General features: G+C 35.5%; 1 protein-coding gene across 3 annotated transcripts in view; it reads right to left on the reverse strand.

Moving 5' to 3' along the window:
* The window catches only part of LOC150105778 (H(+)/Cl(-) exchange transporter 4-like), a 425804-nt gene that overhangs the window by 16347 nt on the left and 385375 nt on the right, over positions 1-24082 (reverse strand). For all 3 annotated transcript variants that reach the window (XM_090394346.1, XM_090394347.1, XM_090394345.1), the window contains 3 exons: positions 20159-20217; positions 14821-14928; positions 2625-2743 (listed from right to left, as the gene is read on the reverse strand). In XM_090394346.1, the coding sequence (XP_090250472.1) occupies positions 2625-2743; positions 14821-14928; positions 20159-20217 (286 nt within the window). The remainder of the gene's footprint in view (positions 1-2624; positions 2744-14820; positions 14929-20158; positions 20218-24082) is intronic.

A 24082-nucleotide genomic window follows, 5' to 3' on the forward strand; every position in this document is an offset into this window, starting at 1 on the left:
AACACACCACAACCATTGCATCCTCAGCTTCTAAACAACTAGGATTTTTCTTTTGCTCAAGACATTACTAGACAATGCTAATAAAACCCAGTTCTGTCTTATTTCTCATAAAAAAAACGAACCAATTTCTCCCAGTATTATTTTTGACTACACAGAAATTTTCAGACAATTTGAGATTTCTCTTTTTGGAATTACCCTAAACATCAATCTTCTCCTGGTATAAACACACCACAACCATTGCATCCTCAGCTTCTAAACAACTAGGATTTTTCTTTTGCTCAAGACATTACTTCACCCATGAACAGCTGTTAATCTTATATAAATCACAAATTCACCCAGTTATTGAAGGCTGCTCTTAGACATGGGGTGCGGCCCCTAAAAAGCTCCCTCAAAATGCTTGACTCGATACAGAGGAGAGCAATTAGACTTATTAATGACCCATCTCTTACCAACTTACTCCTCCCACCTTCACACAGATGTTTGGTTTCCGCAATATGTGTATTCTACAAATATTTCCATGGGAAATGTTCATCTGAAATAGCATCAATAATCCCTCCACTTAGTACTAAGCTTGTTGGAACACGTGCAGTTGCTGCTCAACATCCCTTCACAGTGCACCTTGAAACCCACAGAGCAAGTTTCTTTTCCTCTTCCTTCATCCCTGCAACTGCTGTATTGTGATCAGTCTTCCCCAACCCACTACACACACACACAGTACTAATGTACTATAGGTTGATCAACCAACCTCTCGTGTGTGTGGGCTCAACATGAAAAAAAAATATATATATCCATAACCAAGGTAGACACTCTGCATGGACACTCACCAATTAAGGAGAGCATCCATGTAGTAAGTATGTGGAATTTTCTGTCAAAAAAAGTTTATGTTGAGCTATAAAGCTGGTAATTATAAGAGGCAGGGGGAATCTTGGAGAAATGCCATGGCTTGAGAAACTACAAGGAAAGAGTGTCAGTAGTGCATGGGAAGTGGTCAGGAATTGTTTGAGAGAAGCAGTATCAGACTGCATACCCAAGGTCAGGAGGATAAACCAAGAGGAGATTAAGTTGATGAGTAGAGATATTAAGCAAGAGTTCAAAGAAGAAAAAAAAAGACGCTATGGAGGAAATATAAAGTAAAAGGTGATCAGCATACTCATGAGTAGTACAAAGTGCAAGCAAGAAGGGCAACTAGTATTGTAAGAAAGGTCAAATCAGATTATGAGAGAAAATTAGCTAAGTGAATCAAAGAAAATCTAAAAGAGTTTTTTTTTTTGGGGGGGGGGGGGAGGGTCCAACCCTCCTTACTTTTCCTTGGCAAGGTTCCAAGGGAAAGGCTGGAGGGTAGGATAATTCCATTACATAAAGATGGCTCCAAGACAGTAGAAGCAAACTACAGACCAATTAATATATCAGGAATGGTTGGCAAAATATTGGAAAAGTTGGTTAAAGGTAAATATCCAACAGCAGGTGCATAGGGATACAATATTTTATAGTGGGCAGCATGACTGTAAAGAGTAGGTCTTGTCTCAGTAAGTTATTCATTCACATTTTATAATAAAGGGAATAGCTACACCATGATTCTACTGGATTTTCCACGGCATCTGACAGAATACTACATGGAAAAACTATTACAAAAGTTGGAGCAAATGGGAATGGATATGAAGGTAGTAGCACGGATAAGGGGGAGGCTGACAGCCAGACACCAGAGAGTGAAGTGTATAATATAATATAGTATATTGTATATAGTAGAGTGGAATCTAGGAGAATGAAGGTGAATAGTGGAATACGTCAATTTAATGGGAGATATTCCGTTTTTTTTTTTTTTTTAAATGCTTCCCACCCACAAATGATGATGGGAAAGAAGGCCATGATGTCAAGAAGTCTCTTTTATAACAGGAATTGATCACTGATTTTCTGTATGCTTTATTATTATTATTGTACTTTTTATTGTATTTTATTATGGTACTTTTTATGATTTTGTGATAAGGGGAAAAAACTCATTTTCCTGCTAATTTCTTGGCTAGATAACAAGTAGTTTATCTATTCCTTTAACTATTAATTTAGTTGGCATGTTATTTTGGTCAGGATGTAGCATGGTATTAATTTCTTAACAACCTCAAATGGCTAAGAATTAATACTTTTAATAACTGATTTGTTTTATTTTTGGTCCAGTCAATGGATCACAGAAAATCATAACAAAAGAAAAAAAATAGGAAGTAATGTGGTGTGTTTAACAAAATTACTTCCTAGAATTCAGAAGGTTTAAGACATCATTTCTATCTAAATTTGGTCTTAAATTCTTAAACTTTTTTTTCCAATTCTACTACAAACACAATGTCAGAATGTATGTTTCCTAGAGGTAATAATATCTGTTCTGTAATGATAATTCAGTCTACGCTCTCTATCCACAACATCAGATACACTGCATCTTTGTTGTATATTGTTAACTTGAGATATCCTATTCTAATTTGTATGTTAATTCCACTTCTATAACAATCTTTAGCACCAAAGATGGTCATGAGGTCAATCAAAACTTATGCAAATAATGAAGTATTCATATGCCTATATATTTTATGCATGCATAGTTTACATAGCAATATATTCCCGTATCAGAAGTATTAACTTACTAAATCAAGGATTCTTCTCAATTTAACAGGAGGTGTTCCTGTCCACGGTGTTGGAACATGGCTAGTGAAAATTACAAGGGAGTCTCCTACAATACCCTCTTGTGTTTTCCTTGCATTAGCTAAGAGGGAGGGAAAAACATTAAAGTAAACAAATAATGAAAATTAATACTGAACGTAAGCTTTGGTAAAATTTCAACAGTTACCTAAAAACCTCTTCTGAAATTTATTTTTTGAAAAAGTAAATTCCAGAGGAATTAAAATTCACTAAATTTGTTCTAACTATGCTAGCTACCATCTTATTGTTCACACACGCAGCACTGATGTGCTATAGATTTTGCAACTTCTCATGTGTGAGACTGATTTTTATATATATATATATATATATATATATATATATGATAATGTTGGAGTCTTGACAAGTAACAGACTGATTTGGAGGAAAATTGTAGATAGGAAGTTAGTAATGATGTAATTTTTTCATGTAGTACTGTCATATCCTGTACACCCCTTGAGGGTACATGGCAGGAATTTGATGATGATGATGATATATATATATCCAATAAGTTATTCATTTTTCGTTTACAAAATGCTCAGTGAGACAAAGGGCTCACTGATTTAAGTTACCATTTTTATTCTACCAAAATCAGTTATATTCTGTTAGTGGAATATACTATTACATAAAGAATACTTCAAACCAGATAGCAGATTATAGACCTATTGGAAAACTTGTTTAAATTCAGAATTTAGGAATGGGTGAATAGTAATATGATACATGTTATGGTGGTGGAGTGGGGAAATGGTTTTGTAATTTACTCACAAAAGTGAAAGCTACACTGAAAAAAAGGAAATGGATACATTTTAATATTTCTAGACTAAACAAAAGCATTTGACAAGAGAATGCACAGAACGCTACCACATAAACTTCAGCATATGGGGATAGATATGAAGCTGGTGATATGGATGAGAGGTGGCTGACACCTTCTTTTCATAATATTATGGTGTATAAAAAATAAAATAGTATATAGTAGAAAAGAATGAAGGGGAAGGCAGGTGACAAGTGGTATGGCACAGAAATTTGGACAGCTTTTAATTTATACATTTGTCTTAAGTTTTGTCCTGAATTAACTTACCGTATTTGCCAGCGTATAAGATGCATCCCGTTTTTTGTACATTTTTTAGGAAAAAAACTTTATCACTGAATATTATAATGAATTTACAGTATTTCAAATATAAAGTAATAAGTAGATCTACTTTCAACAAATACCTAATCTAACAGATTGTCATCTGTACCATCCAGTGCATTACTAATGCCCTGTCTCAGTTTTCACAGCATCCCATGAAGCTTTCACCCACTCACAAACTTGCGAAATGCTAGGCCTCTTCCTTCTTCCTCACGGCATAACCTCAAAATCTGAAGACTGCATCCAGCTGTTCCATTTCTACTTCATAAATCCCTTAAATGGTTTATTAATACAGACATCTAAAGGTTGAAGCTGACTAGTTAGGCCTCCTGGAATTACAGCTAACTGAGTTTTCAATTCCTTGAGTTTATTTTTAACATCTTCCTGTTCTGTGAGAATGAAACTGATCCCATGCTAGCAGGGCAAGCTTCTTCAACAGCCTGCCAGGGTGCCTAGACCAAATTTTATCTATCCATAACTTCATTCCTCCTCCATCCATCCAGCCTTTTACATGAACATGCACAAACACTTTAAGCAGCTTTTCTTTGGGTAGTGTCTTCCTTTTAAAAATCAATAGTGGCAGCAATTTTGTCCCATCAGCACAGCAGGATAAAACGTGTAGCGAGTTTTTTCGTGCCTCGAAGTTTTAACAGTAACACTTTTAGTGTCCTTGGAATCTACAGTTTTGTTTGAGGGCACATCAAAAGTCAGCAGAACCTTGTCCATGTTTCCTATTTGTGCAAGTTCAAAATTTTCTTGTTTCCTTGTGTTAATGACAAATCGATGAAATTCAATAATTTTTTCTTCGTATTCAGTTGGCATCTTCTGGGATATTTTTGTTTTATTCTGCATACATAGCTGGTGTCTCTTCATGAATCTTGAACACCATGATGTTGATCCAGTAAAGCTGGCGATCCCTCTGGTAGTGGCTATTGCTTTCGCTTGATGAATAATCATTTTTGTAGACACTGAAAGTCCCACTTTTCTGTGGTCTAAAATCCAAGTACTCAGTTCTGCCCATTTAGCAGTTCCACTTTGTGATTATGTTTACTGTGAGTTGCTTTTTATAGATCCTCTTCCTGATTCTGCCAAGTTCTTATCATTTTCTCAGCTGGGGGTGGCCCAAAATGCCTCTCTGCAGCCCTGTTTCCATGTTCTTTAGCATACACAATCACACGTAGCTTGTATGCAATATTGTAGCAATGCCGAATTTTTCAGCCATAATTTGCCAAGAAATTTAGAGAAAATTTAACAGCAGAAATTTATGACTGTTCACAACAACGACGACAACAATTGGAAAGTTTAAACGAACAGGAATACAGCTGTGATCATCAATGACAGCGCATGCGTATCCACTGAACTCTACATAACTGGAATGCTCTCGCACACTGCAAGGAAGCAAGAAAGAAATCGCATAACTCGGAACAGAGAAAATTTCCACAAATGAAAGTAATAAAAAACTGAGTATCGGCATATAAGACGCACCCTGTTTTTCAGACCTATTTTCAAAGAAAAAAGTGCATCTTATATGCTGGCAAATAGGTATATATCGATGACACCACAAACTGTTTAAAGGAAGTACTGTACTGTAATGCTTGCAGATATTCCTTGTACAATTTATAAGAATTTTCATTCACATGATTGATATTGTGTGAAAAGGATGCAAAGACAACAAATAATTGGCTATCAAAAACCAAAAATAATATAAAGTTATTACATTTTTGAGAAACTTCCAAAGTTCCTCACTGAGTAGGCAAACTAGTTTAGTATTTAAACTAAGAAATTTTGGAAGTTTCTAAATGAGGCAGGTAGTGCTGTGTTAGATTACGAGTGCAATACATGGCATTTGCATGAGCTGCTTTGGGATTACACTGTTTAAAACACACAATCCCAAAGGTAACTTCATTTTCACCATTTATTAGTACTTTTTATTAAGGTTTTGCCTACCTGACAACAATGAAATACCTGACATCTGCTTGTTTCTCCTTAGAGGAAAATAGAAATCCAGAAATTCAGTCTCCAACTGACAAGTTGTAAATCTTCATGCAGGTGATTATTATTATTATTATTATTTACTGTATTTCTTTTTCTATGTCTCCCACCCACAAAAGATTGGAAACTTATAGTATACATGAGTACAATAGGCAGATTAAAGATTTTTATTACTTTTTAAAATGATTAATTATTATTTTTATTAATTTAAATAATATTTTTATTGTATTTTTAACTTTATTTTTAACACAGTGCAGAAACCCTGCTCTAGACCACATGAAAGTTTTTAGTGTTACCATAATGAACTGGCAAATAAGATGGCATAATGAAATAATTCTGAACTAATTATTATTATTGTTATCATGTGACACCTCTAGGGAGTCCAAAGGCTCATCGAGGGAAAGTGTGCCAACAGCATCGAACGATTGATTCCCTCCAACTACTAACCATGCTCAAACTTGCTTAACTTTTTGCATGAGCCATTACTAGCAGAGGCAATACCAATCGACCAACATTATAATCTGAAAACTTAATGAAAATGGCAAAGGGTAAAATATATAAAGGTCTTAACAGCATAAACTCACACAAGAGATAAATTATTAATTAAAAAAAAAAAACATTATAGAACATGGAGAAAAACTATTTCCCATAGGAAGGATAACTTCGGATCATTATTTCTGTTTATATTTGAACAGTGAAGCAAGATTTCATAACTTTCTTTGTATAAACATTCAAGGAATATAGGGCTTTTGTGCAGGACCTTAATCTTTTCTTTTAAAAGGATGTGATGTTTGGTGGATGGCATGGTCTATTTGTCCGGACTGTTCTAGCTCTTAGAAATGAATGTAACTGACATGTTCATCATGACGAACAGCTGCCAATATACTTGATTGGCCAAAGTATGATAACCCACACTAGCACAATGTTTGATAAATTCCAAGGTGAGCTAAAGGTGGAGGTTTATCCCTTTCAGAGCCCAAAAAAGCAGAAATCTCTTTAATCAGATGAAAGGCCAACAGATCCAAGCACTTTGACTAGTCTTTCAGAAACTCCCTTAATATAGGGAAGGAATGCAAGCCTGATGAATCACTTTTTGGGAGGCAGGTAACAAGGAAACTGTACTGCTGTTAATGACCTTGTTGACATAAGATTCACTGAAACCATTAGCAATGATGATAGTGGAGTTGATTTAATTAATTTATTGAGATAGCACGGTTTCAGCAGAGCATATTTATTTTCACATCATGATGTGAAAGAGCATGAATGTAAAGTCTGATATGACTTTTATTTTTAAAAATAGAGAAGTGAAGGCATCTGGCTGATAATAAAGAAGGTGTAAAAAAGCAATCCAGTGATCTTCTTGCTTCAAGAGTGAAGTAATGCAATGACAGACCCTGTTAATCTTAGAGATGCAATCTTGAAGTTCACTAAGGGAACCATGCCCAACTGTAAATATGTCATCCATATACCTATACCATAAGGAAGGTTTAGGAGAGATATTATCTATTAGATGCTAGAATTGGTCCATGAAACTGAGATTTTTTTTTATGTTGTTTCCACCCAAGAAAGGTCATTTGCAAACCTATGGTGCATTTTGTACCATGAGCAGGATAAGGATTTTCTTTACTTTTTTTCTTTATTTTATTTTTATTTTAATGAGGTAGGAGAAGACAAAGCTGAGTTCATGCCAAATAAACGGTTGTCTTCTCCCACATATAGTCTTTTCAAAGTATGCTTGCATAAACTTTATCAGAACACTAGGTATGGAAATTCTTTTGTATTTCTCACATTGACAAGGGTGTGGGTGTGCAGAAAAGTTATGATAATCAACATGAAGAAATTGAGGACCATGTAACTTACACATTATTCTACATATTCTCACGAAGTGTTATATACTTGTTACAATGCTGCTGTATCATTTGCAATCCTCTGAGGAAAAAAAAAAGTCTTTCTCATGTTGTACACACCAGTCCTCAGCTGCAGATATGACTTCATCGTCTGTGGTAAATTTTGTCCCTTTCAAGTGTTTCTTTAAATTCGGTAATAGGAAATAGTCAGATGGGCCAGTTCAGGCAAATAGGATGGGTGAGGCAGACCCTGAAAGTCCAAGTTGTGTATTGTCTGTCAAGTTTCATGAGCAGTGTGAGCAGGTGCGTTGTCCTGCAAAAGCAACATGCCTCTGCTCCGTTTCCAACAATGTTTTCCTTTAGTACCTTCTTCAATTCCTTCAGAGCTGTTGAATAAACTGCTGCTGTAAATGTTTCACCTTTTTTGAGGTACTTGGTAAGGATTACACCATCCATATCTCAAAAGAAAACAGCCAGACCCTTCCCTGTTGACTTTTGGGTTAGGAACTTCTTTGGCCATGGAGAACTTTTGTGCCTGCACTCCATTGACTGCTGTTTGGTCTTTGGGCCATAGTGATTAAGCCATGTTTCACCAGCAGTCAAAATACAATCCAAAAAAATTTGCACGTGATTTCTCAAAATGATCCAAAATCTCTTGAGATGACAGCACACATTCTCTCTTTTGGTCAGCATTCAAACATTTGGGAACCCACTTAGCTAAGAGTTTCTGCATGTCCAGATGTTGGTGGATAATGACCCCAACTCTTTCCCTGGATATCACCAGAGTCTTTGCAATGCTTTTGGCTGATATTCATTTATCATCAAGGATCATGGTATGCACTGCATTGATGTTTTCAGAGGTGACTGCTACAGGTGGTCTTCCTGGCCTGGGGCATCTGTTGGATATGTTGCAGCATAGTCCCCCTAAAGTCTCACACAAAGTTTGGTGAATCTCAGTTGCTGACTTTTCTTGCAGCACTAAAAACTTGATGACAGCCAGCACCTCTGTATCTTTGAATTTCTTCAAAACCCCTGACATGTCTTTTTATATATCCTAAAAGAAAAAGAACAAATTATCATAATTTGATGAAACATGAAGGGTTTTAAGACATGTTATTTCTTGTGGTTATATCAGTTGCTTTAATATCATTTTTGTTCTAGGTGTCTTTCAGAACTTTTCAGCCCCCGCCCCATAGTTTTCCTTTTTATAGACATATTGATTATACATTCTGAATTATGCAGAAAGATCAAACTTTTATTATTTTATTAATACTTTTATATTTCCATATACTTAAGCATTTCTGGTCAAATGCTATCTACCATAATCAGCTGCTTTTCAAAATATCATGTTTTTGATGACTTTTTCTACCTCAAGTACTGATATGTACTTCTATTGCATTCCTCTCAAGTATGTTCTATATTCTGTCACTTCTTGTTTCATTTAACAATCTTTCAAAGTAATTATCAAGCCATAGAATATTTTATTTTCAGATGTTATGTCATCTTTATCATCTATAATTCCTTTTAAAAAAGAATTCTTTTCTCCATTTTTCAGCATTTTCAATAGCTTTCATAACACTTTCTTGATATTTATCTTCTGCCTTCTTAACAAAGTCCTCCCACAATTTTTGCTTATCTACTTTTATACACTCTTTGCTTTCTTACATTTTTTTTTTTTTTTTGCCACATTTTCTTTGAGTACATGCAGACTTGCTTGCAATGAACTTTCAAATACACTTGCTTCTTTTCCATGGAGTCCAGATTCTTTTATACTTATAGACAACTTCAGAGTTCTACTAAAGTTGCCTTCAAACTCTTTTCATTTTTTTTCTTTTAACAATATTTATATATTGAGTCTACAGTTCTCTGAGAGCTGATCAACTTTAAAAGTTTTTAAAACTTTTTTGCATATTTTTCTTTTTAATATGATATTCATTTTTATTCCGATCAAAAACAAATGGTGATCATGTTCTTTTTCAAATCTCCTGTATACTCTTGTATCCTGAAGCAGCATAAAAATATCATCACCAACGATAACATAGCCAACAAAAGTTTTCTTACATATTGTGTCTTCATATGAATGTACATCTTTATGTTCAAATGTAGTGTTAGTGATGACTAGTCAGTGTCCTAAGCAGAAACCAGCAGGCACTTACGATTATTATTATTAGCTTTGTCCTTTTCTCCAAGTTTTTGCCAAAACATTTTATTCATCTAGCATCCATTCCTTACTCTACTATTCAGATCTCCAATAAAGACCTGCTTTTCCTTTATGTCAGCCGTCTTCTCTAATGACTTAAAAAAATTCCTCCACTTCCTTAGAAGAACTTTTGTGTGGCCATATGCACAAATAAGTCTCATTGTTCAATATTCCATTCTGATGTTTGCTAACATTAGTCTTCTCGAAATTTCCTGCTAGGTTTGTCTTCATGTCTGTGTTGAATGCTGCTACTACTCATTCCTTTCCTTGCTTACTACTGCCTGAATATAACATCTTATAGCTGCTATTTAAAGAATCTCACCAGTTTTTGTCTTCTTTGTTTCACTAACACCAACCCTGTTGATATGGTACTGAATTCTTCTGCATTCAACTTCTTTACCAACAGTGCCTGCCTTCAATTCTGCTGATGCTGAGTCAGAGTTTATTCCAGTAAATGACTGTCACTGTTCTCTCTCAGGATATCTATATGCTAGCTCACTTGAATATTTTTTACCCATACTGATTTCTATATTGTGTGCTTTTGTGATCACTCAAACCTTGAGCATGCCCCAGTAACTGGAGAAAGAATATGATAATGAAGCATTTTCTTCTTTTACCTGTCATGTTGTGAAAAGTTGTTAAACTTTTATATTAATAAAAAAGTGAAATAACTCAACAAATTTTTGTAATGATTACAAACATTAAACATAAATAAAATCCATCCAGCCAGAAACACAGCAATGATATGCTATAGGTCTTGCGACCACTCATGTATGCAGATCAGATAAACATACCTAAAAATGAAGGTGAACACTTAATAAAAACTATGCAATAAAAGCTGTGCTATGAATAGAGATTTGTTAGCATATTAATGCAAAATAATAAAATTTTCTAGTTATTTAAGCAACCTACCTAAGATTCACCAAATGACAAGAAAATAACTAATATTTGGGACATGTACTAACAAACTATATTGACATACTGTACTAATATGGAAAAAAAAAAAAAATTGCATATTTTATTTAAAAACGATGCTATAATTAAAACTTTTTTTTTATTAATATGTATAGTACCTTATGCATCATCATCACCAGACATTTTATATCCACTGCTGGACGAAGGCCCCCCTACAAAGACTACAAGATACGAAAGAATTCATTCGTATCTTGAGCCTTTCTATGCTACTGAGTTTCTATGCTATCCTTAATCTCATCCTCCCACTGTCTCTTTGGTCTTCCTATAGCTCTCTTTCCATCCCTAGGATACCATTCTGATATTAACTTTGTCTATTTTGATTTCTGAATATGATCTGCCCTTGCCATTTGGATCGTTTAATGGCTGTTATAATGTCTCTCACCATAGTCTTAGCTCTGATCCAAGCATTGCACTTTCTTTCTATCTAGCATGGAAACTGGGTAATGGTCTTTCTATTTTCATCTGGGTTATTATTTTTTTTTTCTTTTGCATAAAACTGCTTTGCATTGCATGCAGCTGCAGTTTACTATAAACAATAAATTTAACAAGTGTAACATGACCTTCCTTCCAAATACCCAGGACAGGGGTCTCTTCATCAGTTGAAAACAGACTTTATTTGGGTTCACTACTTTAGCTATAATTTCAGCATCACTAACAAAGCAGATTACTTCTGTGCTTGTGTTCATGTTAATCCATTTTTTTTTCACTTCTCTTACTTTGAAAATACTGAAATGATTGAGAGGCTCAGCTTGCTTCAGCACTTGAAATAATCTCTGTAACTCCATTACTCTTCTTTCAGACAATAAATCCTTCATAATTTTCTCCTTAAGATTTGACTCTTCACTGCATTCATACAAAACAATGTTAAACCAGAGTCTCTAGTGAATCAACTGATTTATGATTCTCTCTCTCTCTCTCTCTCTCTCTCTCACACACACACAGATGGACCTAAGACTGAATGATTCCTTGATCTATCTGAACACCCCCTTGAGGGTGCATCATACCAGGAAATTGATGATGAGTTCTGGAATTATAGAGTGACCTGTAAGTCACAAAGAATTTAAACATTAATTAACTTTTTTTTTTTATTAATTATTTATGTTCTTCTCATTCTTCTTTTTCTGTGTTAAAATGAAATACAAAACCTGGAGATTTTTTTTTATTAGTGATGAAAAATTTGCAGGCCTGGTTGGCTGCATGATAGCATATCCACTCACCAGCCAAAAGGCTGAAGGTTTGAATCCTGCCGTGGGCATGGATGTTTGTGATTGTCTGTGGAAATACTAGTGGTGGTGGCGGCAGGCAGTGGATGGCATTGGTGCAGATGATGAGGTTCCCTATAGTTGGTGGATTGAGTGGTGGAGACATGGAGAATTGTAGAGTTGGTACTCTCCCTCGATGAGTCTTTGGACTCCCTGAAGGTGTCACACAATAATAATAATAACCACATCATGTAAATTCCTTCCATTATTGGCTTCTGGCTGAAGTGTCCTAAGAATGTTTCCCTATGGGGTTACCAGAAGGAAAAGTTGTATGTGAACAAGCTCCAGACAATAAAACAGCTGAAGAAAAACATTCATGCAGAAATTAGGGGGCACTGCAGCCAGAAACATTAACAGCTGTCATGGAACATGCCATAAGAAAGGCCTGTCTTTGTGAAGCCAAAAATGGAAGGTATTTACATAATGTTGTTTTTCATGACTAATAAAAAATCTCCAGGTCTGGCATTTCATTAAAACAACAACCAACCACAGAAAAAGAATAAAAATAATTAATAAATAAATCATACTATTAGAGCGGACGTGTGCACCGAATGGAAAGAAAGACTGGAACAAGAAGGCGACAACTTCTTAAAATGCATCATTACAGCAAATGAAGCTTGGTTGTATCACTATGACCCTACAATGAAACAACAAAGCAGTGAATGGAAGCATCCGTCTTTGCCTACCCCCAAGAAAGCAAAAACTGTAAAATCAGCTGGTAAAGTTATGACCATAATGTTTTTTGACTACAAAGGCATTGTTTACTGACATGCTGTAGAACCCGGGAATACTGTAAACAGCTCATATTATGTGGATGTTTTATGGACAGTGGTATAGCACGTCAAAAGGAAGTGTCCATTGCTGAAGAATGGCTTCATATTGCACCACGATAATGCAAGGCCACATATTGCTGGTGGTGTAGTGGACGTTTTGCAGAAAAACAATCGCACTGTGCGATTTCTGGCTGTTTCCTCAGCTCAAGAAACCACTAAGAGGCTGCCATTTTGAAAGCAACAAAGCATGTGTAAAAGCTGCAGAGGCGGTTTTGAAGGAACGCTCAAAAAACGGACTTTCACTTGTGTTTAAGAAGTGGACGCAACGTTGGGACAAATGCATCACGTCTCACGGTAGTTACTTCGAAAAAGACCATGTAAATGATGATGATTAAAGGTAACCTGTTTTCTGTATAAATATAGTCTTATAACTTATTGAACAGCCTCCGTGCATTCAATGGACAAAACATTAGAGATCCCTACCTAATAGCGTGTCAGTCCAAATCTAGCTGAATAACAGCCTGTACTCTCTGAGGCATTGACTCCACCAGATGCTTGAGGAAAATCCAACCATGTCTGTTGCAGCATTGTCTACGACTACACTTTAGACATTGGTCCCAGATACACGGATCCGATGTCTCGCTCTATGGCAGCTCAGACCGATTCGATCAGATTTTAATCTGGGACCTTGGGTGCCACTGGAGCTCCCAAATTCAAATGAGCGTTCCTCGAGCCATGCTTAGGTGGTTGTGGCTTGGTGGGGTGGTGCAATTCCTGCTGAAACAGACCATAGGCTGCAGGATGTGCGAAGTCAATGAAAGTGTGTAGGTGATGATCAGCCAGCACATTCTGGTAGCTCGTAGCATTTAAGGACCTCTCCAGACACACTAAAGGGCCTAATGTGTCACATGAGAAGACTCTTCAAGCCATCATAGAGCCACACCTCCTTAAACAGAGCTGGCACGATGGGGTTCAAGGCCTCATGTTGTCGATGCCACACTTGCACCCTCCCGTCAGCTGATAACAGGATTCATCATACCATGTGACTCTGGTCCACTCTGCAGAGGTCCAGTTTTGATGATCCCTGACACCAGGTGAGGCACAATGCCTGATGATGAGCTGTCAACAGTGGTACATGGTATTGGGATTATGGTATTGGCTCCCATAGCCCATGGTAAGAAAGGTATGTCATACTGTTTGCTCACTGATGCTACTTGGACCTCTGACATTGAAATTGGATGTGATTCATGTTGCCATTGCCCTGCAGTTAGTCTGTATGAGCCTGGAGAATTTACGTTGACCCAGGTCATCAATGGCATGTGGTCAGCCGCCATTTGCTCGGTGTGCACTGGTACATCTATTGCTGGTGTATTCACGGTAGACCCTTAATATGGTTGCCCCTGAGAACCTTAGGGTTCTTACCATTTGGGAGATAGAATGACCCATTTGCTCCAATAATCCATAATCAAAGTTGCTAAGATTTACTCATATATGCGATGAACATTTACCCATTTTCATTGATTGTGATACACTGTTGAGAAGCCCTGACATCTGCCTAATTACCATTTACATTCGGTTTGGGTGAATCTCACTGTGTGTGTGGAGGGGGATGCCAGTGTCAACTTCCCATCACCCAATCTCTAATGTTATGTCCAGCGAGTACAAATTACTGTAGGAAATAGAGCTGTCGCTTGATATTTTCTATTGCCGAATTTAAAAGTTCACATTTTATACTCAGAGCACAAGATGATTCCCATACTTCAGAAATTTTTTTCATCACTTCACATATTATTTTATATGCAGACACATACAGTACTTTACTAGTTCCTAGGTGTTCAACTACAGGAAGTGTCTATTATACAACTATCTCTACAACTCTTAATTAAAAACAAAATTTCAAGACATCAAAAGGGAGAAAAAAGTTCAACTAGTACAAAATAATAAAGATAATTATTTTCATACTCACCAAGAGCAAGACTAAGGTCTCTACGAAGAACAAATCCTACTAAATACTGAGATTCTTTAGATACAACAACAGGAAACCCATTATGATCTGTGGTCTTTAATGCTATATCTATAGGTTTAAATAACAATATGTCCTATTTATTTACTTATCTGGCCATTTAGGTTTAATTATTACAAAGATTTTCCAGTTAACAAGATTATATATGTAACTGACTATTGTCTGACCTAAAAAATCATATTTGTGAAGTAAAAAACAAAAAGAAAAAACATCATCTCAAGAGTAAGTGGAACTTGCTGGGGTTGCAGAGTGGAGGTACATAGAATCTCAGGCCTGGCCCTTGTTTACTCTGCTGCAAAGTACTGTGCACCAATCTGGGAAAGAGGTGCTCACACAAACATTATTGACTTCCAACTGAACATAACCATGTGCACGATTAGTGGAGTCCTGAAATCCACCCCTCTGCCATGGTTACCAATGCTTTCCAACATAGCCCCTCACCAAATATATGAAGGCAAATTTCACTAAAAAAAACTGGAGAAAATCACAAATAACTCCCTACTGCCTCTCCACTCAACCCTTATAAATTTCCATAGAACCCGGCTCAAGTCAAGGTACCCATGTTGGGATATAACCAGAGCCTTTTTTTGGTTCAGCATCTTCAACTCACGACATGTTGAACCAACAATGGGCTATGAATTTGCCAACAAATGACTCTCTTGCAAATAGGTGTCCTGCAGTTGCCAGCCTGGCTTCATCCTTCTTAGAAGCTATGAACTTCTAAAAAGCTATCAACAGAATCAGGGTGAATCAAGGCATATGCCGCTATCGCCGACATCAATGGAGTATGGCAAATAGCCCTTACTCCACCCATATTCTACAGACTATCAAACATATCATCAGTGACTGCTCCCTTTGCCATTTCCATGGCAATCCTAGAGCCTCCTTTGACACCTGGTCAAAGGAGGCTCTACAGTGGCTTTCAATACTGGACTATAGTTGAACTCTGCCATAAGAATACATACATATATGCAACTCCAAACTGTGATGATTTGAAATTCAATGACTGAAGCATGCACATAATAAAGAAAATTAAATATCTTATTTCCAACAGTTTCCTATTAATTATTATCTGCAGGCCAGTAATCTAAACAGAAGGTGCATTTACGCAAAAAAGACAACACAGCAGCAATAATTCATGTTACACATGAACAGCAGCATACTTACCAAATTTTAACAAGGAAAAAGTAAATTATGCTTAAAAAAAAACAGGAAATGATCACATGAAAGAATTTATTTTTACTACCTATATTTCAAACCATCAGGTAGAGATCTTAAGTATAGATGGTGGGTAATGTACAGAATGCCTCCTAAGACTCCATGAAAGTTTCATGTTATTACAATAGTGTTATAACTCCCAAAAATTTGTGTGAGAAACACACTGCCATGGCACTCACCTTAATAAGATTTTGAACTTCCTTTCACTGCGATGACAGCAATAATCCTAAAGGGCATACTTTCCACAAGCATACAACAATGATCGATGGGAATTTTGGAGCAGATGTCCCCTGCTGTGGGATGGATGTCCCTTGACCTCACAAAATGTTCCACTTCATCCCACAGATGTTCAAGGAATCCGTGAGATGAAAGCTCTGTGGAGACCAATCAAGTGTGGTGACATTCTTGTCCACAAACAATGCAGTTACAGCAGCAACCATATGACACAGTCTTGCTGAAAGAGACAACAGTCAGTTCCAAAAGAAATGCCACAAAGCATTGCACTGTTCAAAAGCTCAAGTGGCACCACAAACAGAGGTCCAAGGCCAAACCAAGAAAAACAGAACCATACCATCACACAGCCTATCTGAATTTCATAACTAGGGTTATGCACTCTGGTAAGAAACATTCACCGGGCATCTGTCACACCCATCCATCTGCTCAGTAGAAGGTGTAGCATGATTCATCACTCCATAGCACAGTGTTTCGAGCTTCCATTTTCCTTTGCACCACTGAAGATGACAATGCATGTTGGTTAATCTGTGAGAGTAGGTCATTTATATATAAGAAGAAAAGAGTGGACGAAAGAACAGAACCCCCGAGGTACTCCTGCACTGGTGAGGAAATCTGAGGAGAGTAAGACATCCACCATGACATGAAGTGAGCAACCAGTGAGAAAGTTGGCAATCCAGTTGCAGAGGGGAGGGCAGACCACAAGATGGCAGTTTGGTGAGTAGTCCCCTGTGCCAAATCAGATCAAATGCTTTTGAAATATCGAGGGCAACCTTGACATTTCAAGCATTTTTACTTCTTTATATTTCATTTTTCCTATGATATTTTTATTTCTTTTGTCTTCATATAATTTTGCAAAATATATCTCCACTGTTTGTTCTCTTTCTAGATTGGTATATCTGCATATTCTCATATTTGTTTCTGCTGTAAAAAAAATCCTATTCCAACTGTCTGGAGTAAATGGACCGATGTTGTTTTCTAAATGTTATTTATTTCATTTGTTACTCTTTTAGAAAGAAATTAGAACACTAAACTAGCTGCATACAAGACAGTGCTCAAACCAATTTTAATGTATGGATCTGAGAGCTGGGTTAGAAATATAACATTTGATCACAGACTTTGGACCACAGATATGAGAGTTCTGAGAAAGATTAAGAGAGTGAATATACAGATGGCACCAACGGCAGAATCATATTAAAAACAAGGATATTAGGAATGAACTTAGGAAGAATATTGTTAGCATTCAGGAGTGTGTGAGTAGAGCTAACCTCAGGTACTATCATTACTTAAATAGAATGAAAAAGGAAACGTTACCTAAACAAGCATGTTTTTTTTTGTTGTTGTTGTTGTTGTCAGGATGGCAGTTAAAAGACCCAGAAGAAGACCAGATATGTGTTAGCAGAGCTAATCTCAGTTGGTATGGTCACTTAAATAGAATGGGAGAGGAAAGATTAGCAAAACAAGTGTTCTCTACCAGGTTGGCAGGAAAAAAGACCCAGAGGAAGACCAAAATATAGGTGGATTGATACAGTAAAAAGTGCCTTAGAAGATGGAAATATAAGATCTGATAATGTTGGAGTCTTGACAGGTAACAGATTGATTTGGAGGAAAATTGTAGACAAAAAGTTAATAATGATGTAAATTTTTCACGTAGTACTATCATATACACCCCTTTAGTGTGTGTATAAATATATATATATATATATATATATATATATATATATATCAGGAATTTGATGATGATGATGATGACCAAGATCTTAGTGGATAACGAAGCAGTAAGAAGTACTTTAGTAGGCTAAAATAAAATATAAGATTTGACAATACTGGAGTCCTGAGAGATAACAGATTAATTCAAGAAAAATTGTCAATAGGAAGTTAGTAATGATATAAATTTTTCATGTAGTCCTTTCATAATATCTCCCACCCCTTGGAGTGGGTACATATCAGGAATTTGATGCTGTATTTTATTATATCAGTCTTATCTTCTGCATATTTATTTATTACTTGTTTAATATTAGTTCTTTTATTTTTTCTATATACAATAAAGTCCTTTTTGCTTTAATATTTTCCGATTTGTTTTAATACTGTGCTGGGTGTGTAATCTCTGTTTTCAATTTTACTCAATGAGAATCTATATCTTCCTCGTCACTGATATTTTTTTGGAATAGTATTCTTACTGTCTTCTTGTAATAAGTCATTTTAAATTTATTTCTTTACTTTTATACCTAGTATTTTTTCTGAGTCAAATTTTCATATCATTAATGATCATTTCCTATGTCTGCTTGCAGATGTTAGACGTGTAATATCCAATATAACATAAACATCCTTTATCATTTCTCCATGTTACTTTTTCTTGATGCCGTGTTCTTTTTGTTGGCTCTTTTCTTGTCAAAATACATCATCTGCACAAGTGGGAGAAATCTTATTTCATTTTGAGTTCTTAAGTCATTTCATTAAATCTAGTATTTAATGAAATGATAAGTTTCTAGTATTCCATATTTTTGAATTAAACCTCCAGCCAGTATACTTTAATTTAGCTATTTTTTTCATCATCATCATCAAATTCCTGCCATGTACCCTCAAGGGGTGTACAGGATATGATAGTACTACATGAAAAAAATTACATCATTACTAATTTCCTATCTACAATTTTCCTCCAAATCAGTCTGTTACTTGTCAAGACTCCAGCATTATCAGATCTTATATTTCTATCGTCTAAGCACTTTGTACCATATCAATCCACCTATATCTTGGTCTTCCTCTGGGTCGTTTTGCTTCCAACCTGGTAGAGAACACTTGTTTTGCTAATCTTTCCTCGCCCATTCTGTTTAAGTGACCATACCACCTGAGATTAGCTCTGTTAACGCATTCCTGGATGCTGACAATGTCAAGTTCTTTCCTAATATCCTGGTTTTTAATATGATATTGCCATTAATGCCATCTGTTCACGCCTATAATCTTTCTCAGGACTCTCATATCTGTGGTCTCTAGTCTTTGGTCAAGTGTTTTACTTCTGACCGAGCTCTCAGATCCATTAGTTAAAACTGGTTTGAACACTGTCTTGTATACAGCTAATTTAGTGTTCCGACTAATTTCTCTCTTATTCCATATGAATTTATTCAATTGACTTCCCACCATACTAGCTTTGCTGATTTTGTTGTCTATTTCTATATTTAATTTACCATCTTCAGTAAAAATCGTTCCTGAAATGTTTTACTTGTTCCACAGGTTCTCCATTCACAATACAGTTGACATTTTCAACGATTCTGCCTATTTTCATCGTCTTTGTCTTTTTATTGCTGACCTTCATACCATATCTATTACAACAGCTATTCAATTTAGTCAGAGAATCTTGCAGACTTGCAGCGGATTTATTTAGAAGTATAACATCATCTGCATAAAGCAAACAGCTGACATTAACATCTCCAATTTTGATATCATGTTTAATACCACTTTCCTTCATAATGTGATCCATATAGATAATGAATAACAGAGGGGATAATGTACATCCTTGTCTCACACCAGATTTAACATTAAACCATCTTCCTGTACTTCCTTCAATTCTAACTGCTGACTTACAACTCAAATTTTTTTTTTTAAATTTTATTTATTTTTCTAGTTTACTGTAATGCCTCATAAAATTCAATTTACTTCAAGTTACTTTAAATGATTCTATTCTATGATTTATCTCAACTGATGCATTCATTTTTGCACATTCATAAAATTAATAATAAAATTATGTTCTATTTTATTGTTAACACCAAAACTGTTAAGGACTTCCCAAAGTCAAGAAAAGGCAAACGATTGACTTTAAGCAATGTAAACATACCTATGTTATCAACAGTCATGCTATCTTGAGTTATTACACACAATGGACCTTCATTTCTCCTGAAATTATAGGAAAATAGATAAAACACCATATTTTAATTATTGATACATGTTACTAACATATACTTAAATTGATTTAATTTGTTCCTTTGATGGACAAAAAACACAGATAGCACAATACTATTCTTATTACTTGAGATCTCAAGGGAATCAGGGACTTATTCAGAGTGGTCCATATTAATCACACAACCTGTCATACCTAATTCTCAAATTCATTCACACTACCTACACTCATATCTTCCCAAGAAAATCATTCCAATCATGCACCAATCTATCAGAAAAAAAAATCTAGCTTTCATGCCTTTCTTGACTGCATTCATTCTCAACTTCCATCTTTAAAACTTAAGACAAAAAACTTATGTGAAAAACTACTATTTTAATTATGTAAAATTTTGGCATAGTATCTAAGGAATCTTCAGGACAATGTCAAGAGGGATAAACACAATTAAAATACAAATAACAAGCATTTTAAAATGTAGCAGAACACCGTTAGTACAGCTGGTTAATAAAATTCCTAATTAATTAAAAAAACACATATACACATTTAATGTCTAATAAGAAAGTAATAAATTAGGGATTAATAGAAAATTGATAATAATATTTAAAATAAACCAATGGCCATCAGATGTGTTTAAATTCGGACAATGTACAAAGGTCTCATATCTTTCTTTATATAAACATTCCATAGGGAATCTACTCTTAGTGGATTCCCTATGGAATTCCAAAAATACTCTATGCTTAGTAGTGATGGCATGTTCAGCTAAGCAAGATTACGCAGATTCACGGTACTGGATATAACATTTATGTTCTATATGGTGAACAGCAGCAGATCTACCTGACTGCTACAAGCTACAGGAGTAAAGGATCTAGCAGACAACTGGAAAGTAGAGTGGAGGAATGTATGACACAATTAAGGGTGCATGTGTGTTGCAAGTGTTAGTTTGTACTCCCTGAAGATATCTCAGTGACCGAGACAAAATATTGGAAGAATTAAAAATAGTTTTTAATTAGTGTGCTGTTAATGCTACATTAAATCTCCAATATGATGTCCTTCCAGCACTTAAACATTAACACACAGATACTAATTATTCATGGTGAACAGATAACATGCAAGACAAGACAATAGTAAGTCTAAACTACATTTATCTTTGGCAATTAAATCAGATTACCTTTCTGAAAAAGAGGTCAGGATATAAGCATAATACCTAATTGTGTCAAACTAAAAATCAAGTTCCATTCTATAAAAAAAAAACAAAAAAACTCCATATATATAAACATACCAGTATTGCACTACTGCAAGAACAAATCGGTACAATATACACCAGCCTTGCTACCATCAGGTCATTACAACTGAAACTCTCAGCAATCCTCAACCCTGAGATTTGGTCCATTCTTTTGGACATTTCAGAAGCATCTGACTAAAAAGAATTCTTAAAAATCAGAAATAAGCATATCAAAAAGTACAACATTCTGTACAATTCTAAATTCCAGCTGCAAATTCACCTTTCCAGTAGTGAATCTTTCTTTAAAAAAGGATCAATGAATGTCCTAAGCTTTGGCCACAATTTTGCCATAGCACTGAAATAAGTGCCAGTACTAGACTTAGTATTCAATGTAGAATGCAGTGTTAGATTGTGATAGAGTGGAAATTTATGAATTCCTATCTTATCACGGTCTAACATGCTTTTCCAAACAAAAGAATGAGATAAATACAATAAATTGACTCTTAAGTGTAGAATAAGTATTATGTATATATAAATCAAGTGTGTTCTATTATGAAAAGGTTAAATAAGTATATATTTTGTGCCATTCGCGAACGTGGTTAATTTAGTATTGAAAATAGAACATTACCAGAGCTCAAGAAATTAACCTGTGTAAAAGAATTATAAAATGTAAGCACAAATTCAACAGTGGGGGGGGGGGGGGGGAGTCAAGTCCAAAAGTTACGGAGTTGTAACGTGAGAGAGCGGCTCGCCCCAAGTAAACAATGTCATCAGCATACATGCAATAAGCAGGGCAGAGAATGGATGCCATGTGAGTTGGCTGGACATCAAAAGGGGCGAGAATCGCCGAGAAGAATAAGGGAAATATAAGGGTCATGCGACCCTGTAACAAAGCTTTTTTTGTTCCTGGATTTTCCTGGTGTGTTCGCCTTCGTGGTGGCGTGGGGCGCGAGTGCCTCGATGTCGGACGGATACCGGAGGCAGTCGCGGGTCTTGGCAGCAGTATCTCCGTGGAAAGAAGCAAGTCTGGCCGTCCACAGAAGGCCAGTTTCCTGTGAACCTATGAAGCACTAAAGAACTGAAAAGGGAAGATAAGTAAACTTTGTTTGTGCTATATTGAATAGGAATGAAAGATTTGTGTCACGTTAATATGTTATAGAAAAGGAACATTAATGATCTAGGATAGGATTGTATTGCTAGAACTTTAGAAGAATATTGATTTTACCTTACTATCTGTCGTTGTGTTAATGTCCGCCTTTATATTGAATGAAATTAAGGATATGTTTAGAGTAAAGAATTGGCATAATATAAAGAGATTATGAAAGATATGAATGTTATCTTGTGTAGTCTGACAGAGCTATGGAGTCTTAGATTGATTGTGATAATAGTACATGATTAATGCATTAGCGAAGGTTAATATAATTCTTACTTTAAGAAGCTACTGTATAATATTTTGTAAGTGTAACAGTAGTGTTTGAATTTATATACCTTGTCTGAAACTCCCTTAAGATGGGATTTTAATTTATGTTATTATATGTATCAACTTTTGAGTATAATAAACCTTGCCTTTGATTCTAACAAAGACTTTCTGTGATTTCTGGAATCCGATGCCCCACTTATAAAATATTAATGTGAACCTATGCGGGATATTAAAAGGGATATTTGAAAGGGGTATATTTTGGCCACGTCTGCAGAGTTTATAGGTATCATTAAGTACTGTCCTGAGATTACCTCATGGTTGTTAATATTAATAATCTAATAGTGCTAAGTGGCACAGCGAAACAAATACATTTCTTGGCGTTTTACGAGAGGTAAATCTTAAACACTGATACTGCCTCTATCTCGAGGAAATTCCATTGTCCCTCAGAGGTACCAGGTGCTACCTGATAGTGTATCACAGAGATAAAGCAACAAAGGTTAAAATAGTTGTGAACAAGAATAGGACACAACATAAATGGTGCAGCGGTAGGATAGTTATAATAAACAAGAAAAGGTTACAACATAAATGGCGGTAGGATATTGGTAGAAAAAGGTTTTGGTTAGAAAAGATTGAATAAAGTACAGCCATTGTACAATAATAAAAGACAAGAATCGTTACAACTGCGGAATCTGCAACTTAGCTCTGGAAATAGCCAACAACATCAGGCTTGACATCGGCAATATTCTTTCCCAGTCTTCACTTTAAAAAAAAAAGCTATATTCTGGCCAACTTGCTGTTCTCAGAGAACTACGAAAAGATAAAAGTATAGTTATCACTAGAGGGTAATAGTGGTGCTATTCTCCTTAACACCACTGAATACAGTTGTAAAATAGATATTCTCAGAGATGCTCTGCCTACATCACACAAGATTACAATCCCACCAAAACACAGGTTAAAAAAACATTTTATTTATTTTATGTGCAAACTACAGAAAATGTAAGAGCATATATATAAATGATTAAATCATACATTTTTAAAAAATAGGCATCAAAAGAATAGATCATTAAAAAAACAACAACAAGAGTAACATAAATATGCCACCTGCATAAAATATTACACAAAAATATAAAATGTCAAATTTCACTCATCCAATGATTAATATACTTTAAAGCTGTTTCATTACACTGCATTAAATCTTCTCAGGTACATATATTATTAATGT

Source organism: Typopeltis vanoorti, chromosome 6 (assembly GCF_054136105.1).
Source record: "Typopeltis vanoorti isolate ZY-2024b chromosome 6, IOZ_Tvanoo_1.0, whole genome shotgun sequence".
Lineage (NCBI taxonomy): Eukaryota > Metazoa > Arthropoda > Arachnida > Uropygi > Thelyphonidae > Typopeltis > Typopeltis vanoorti.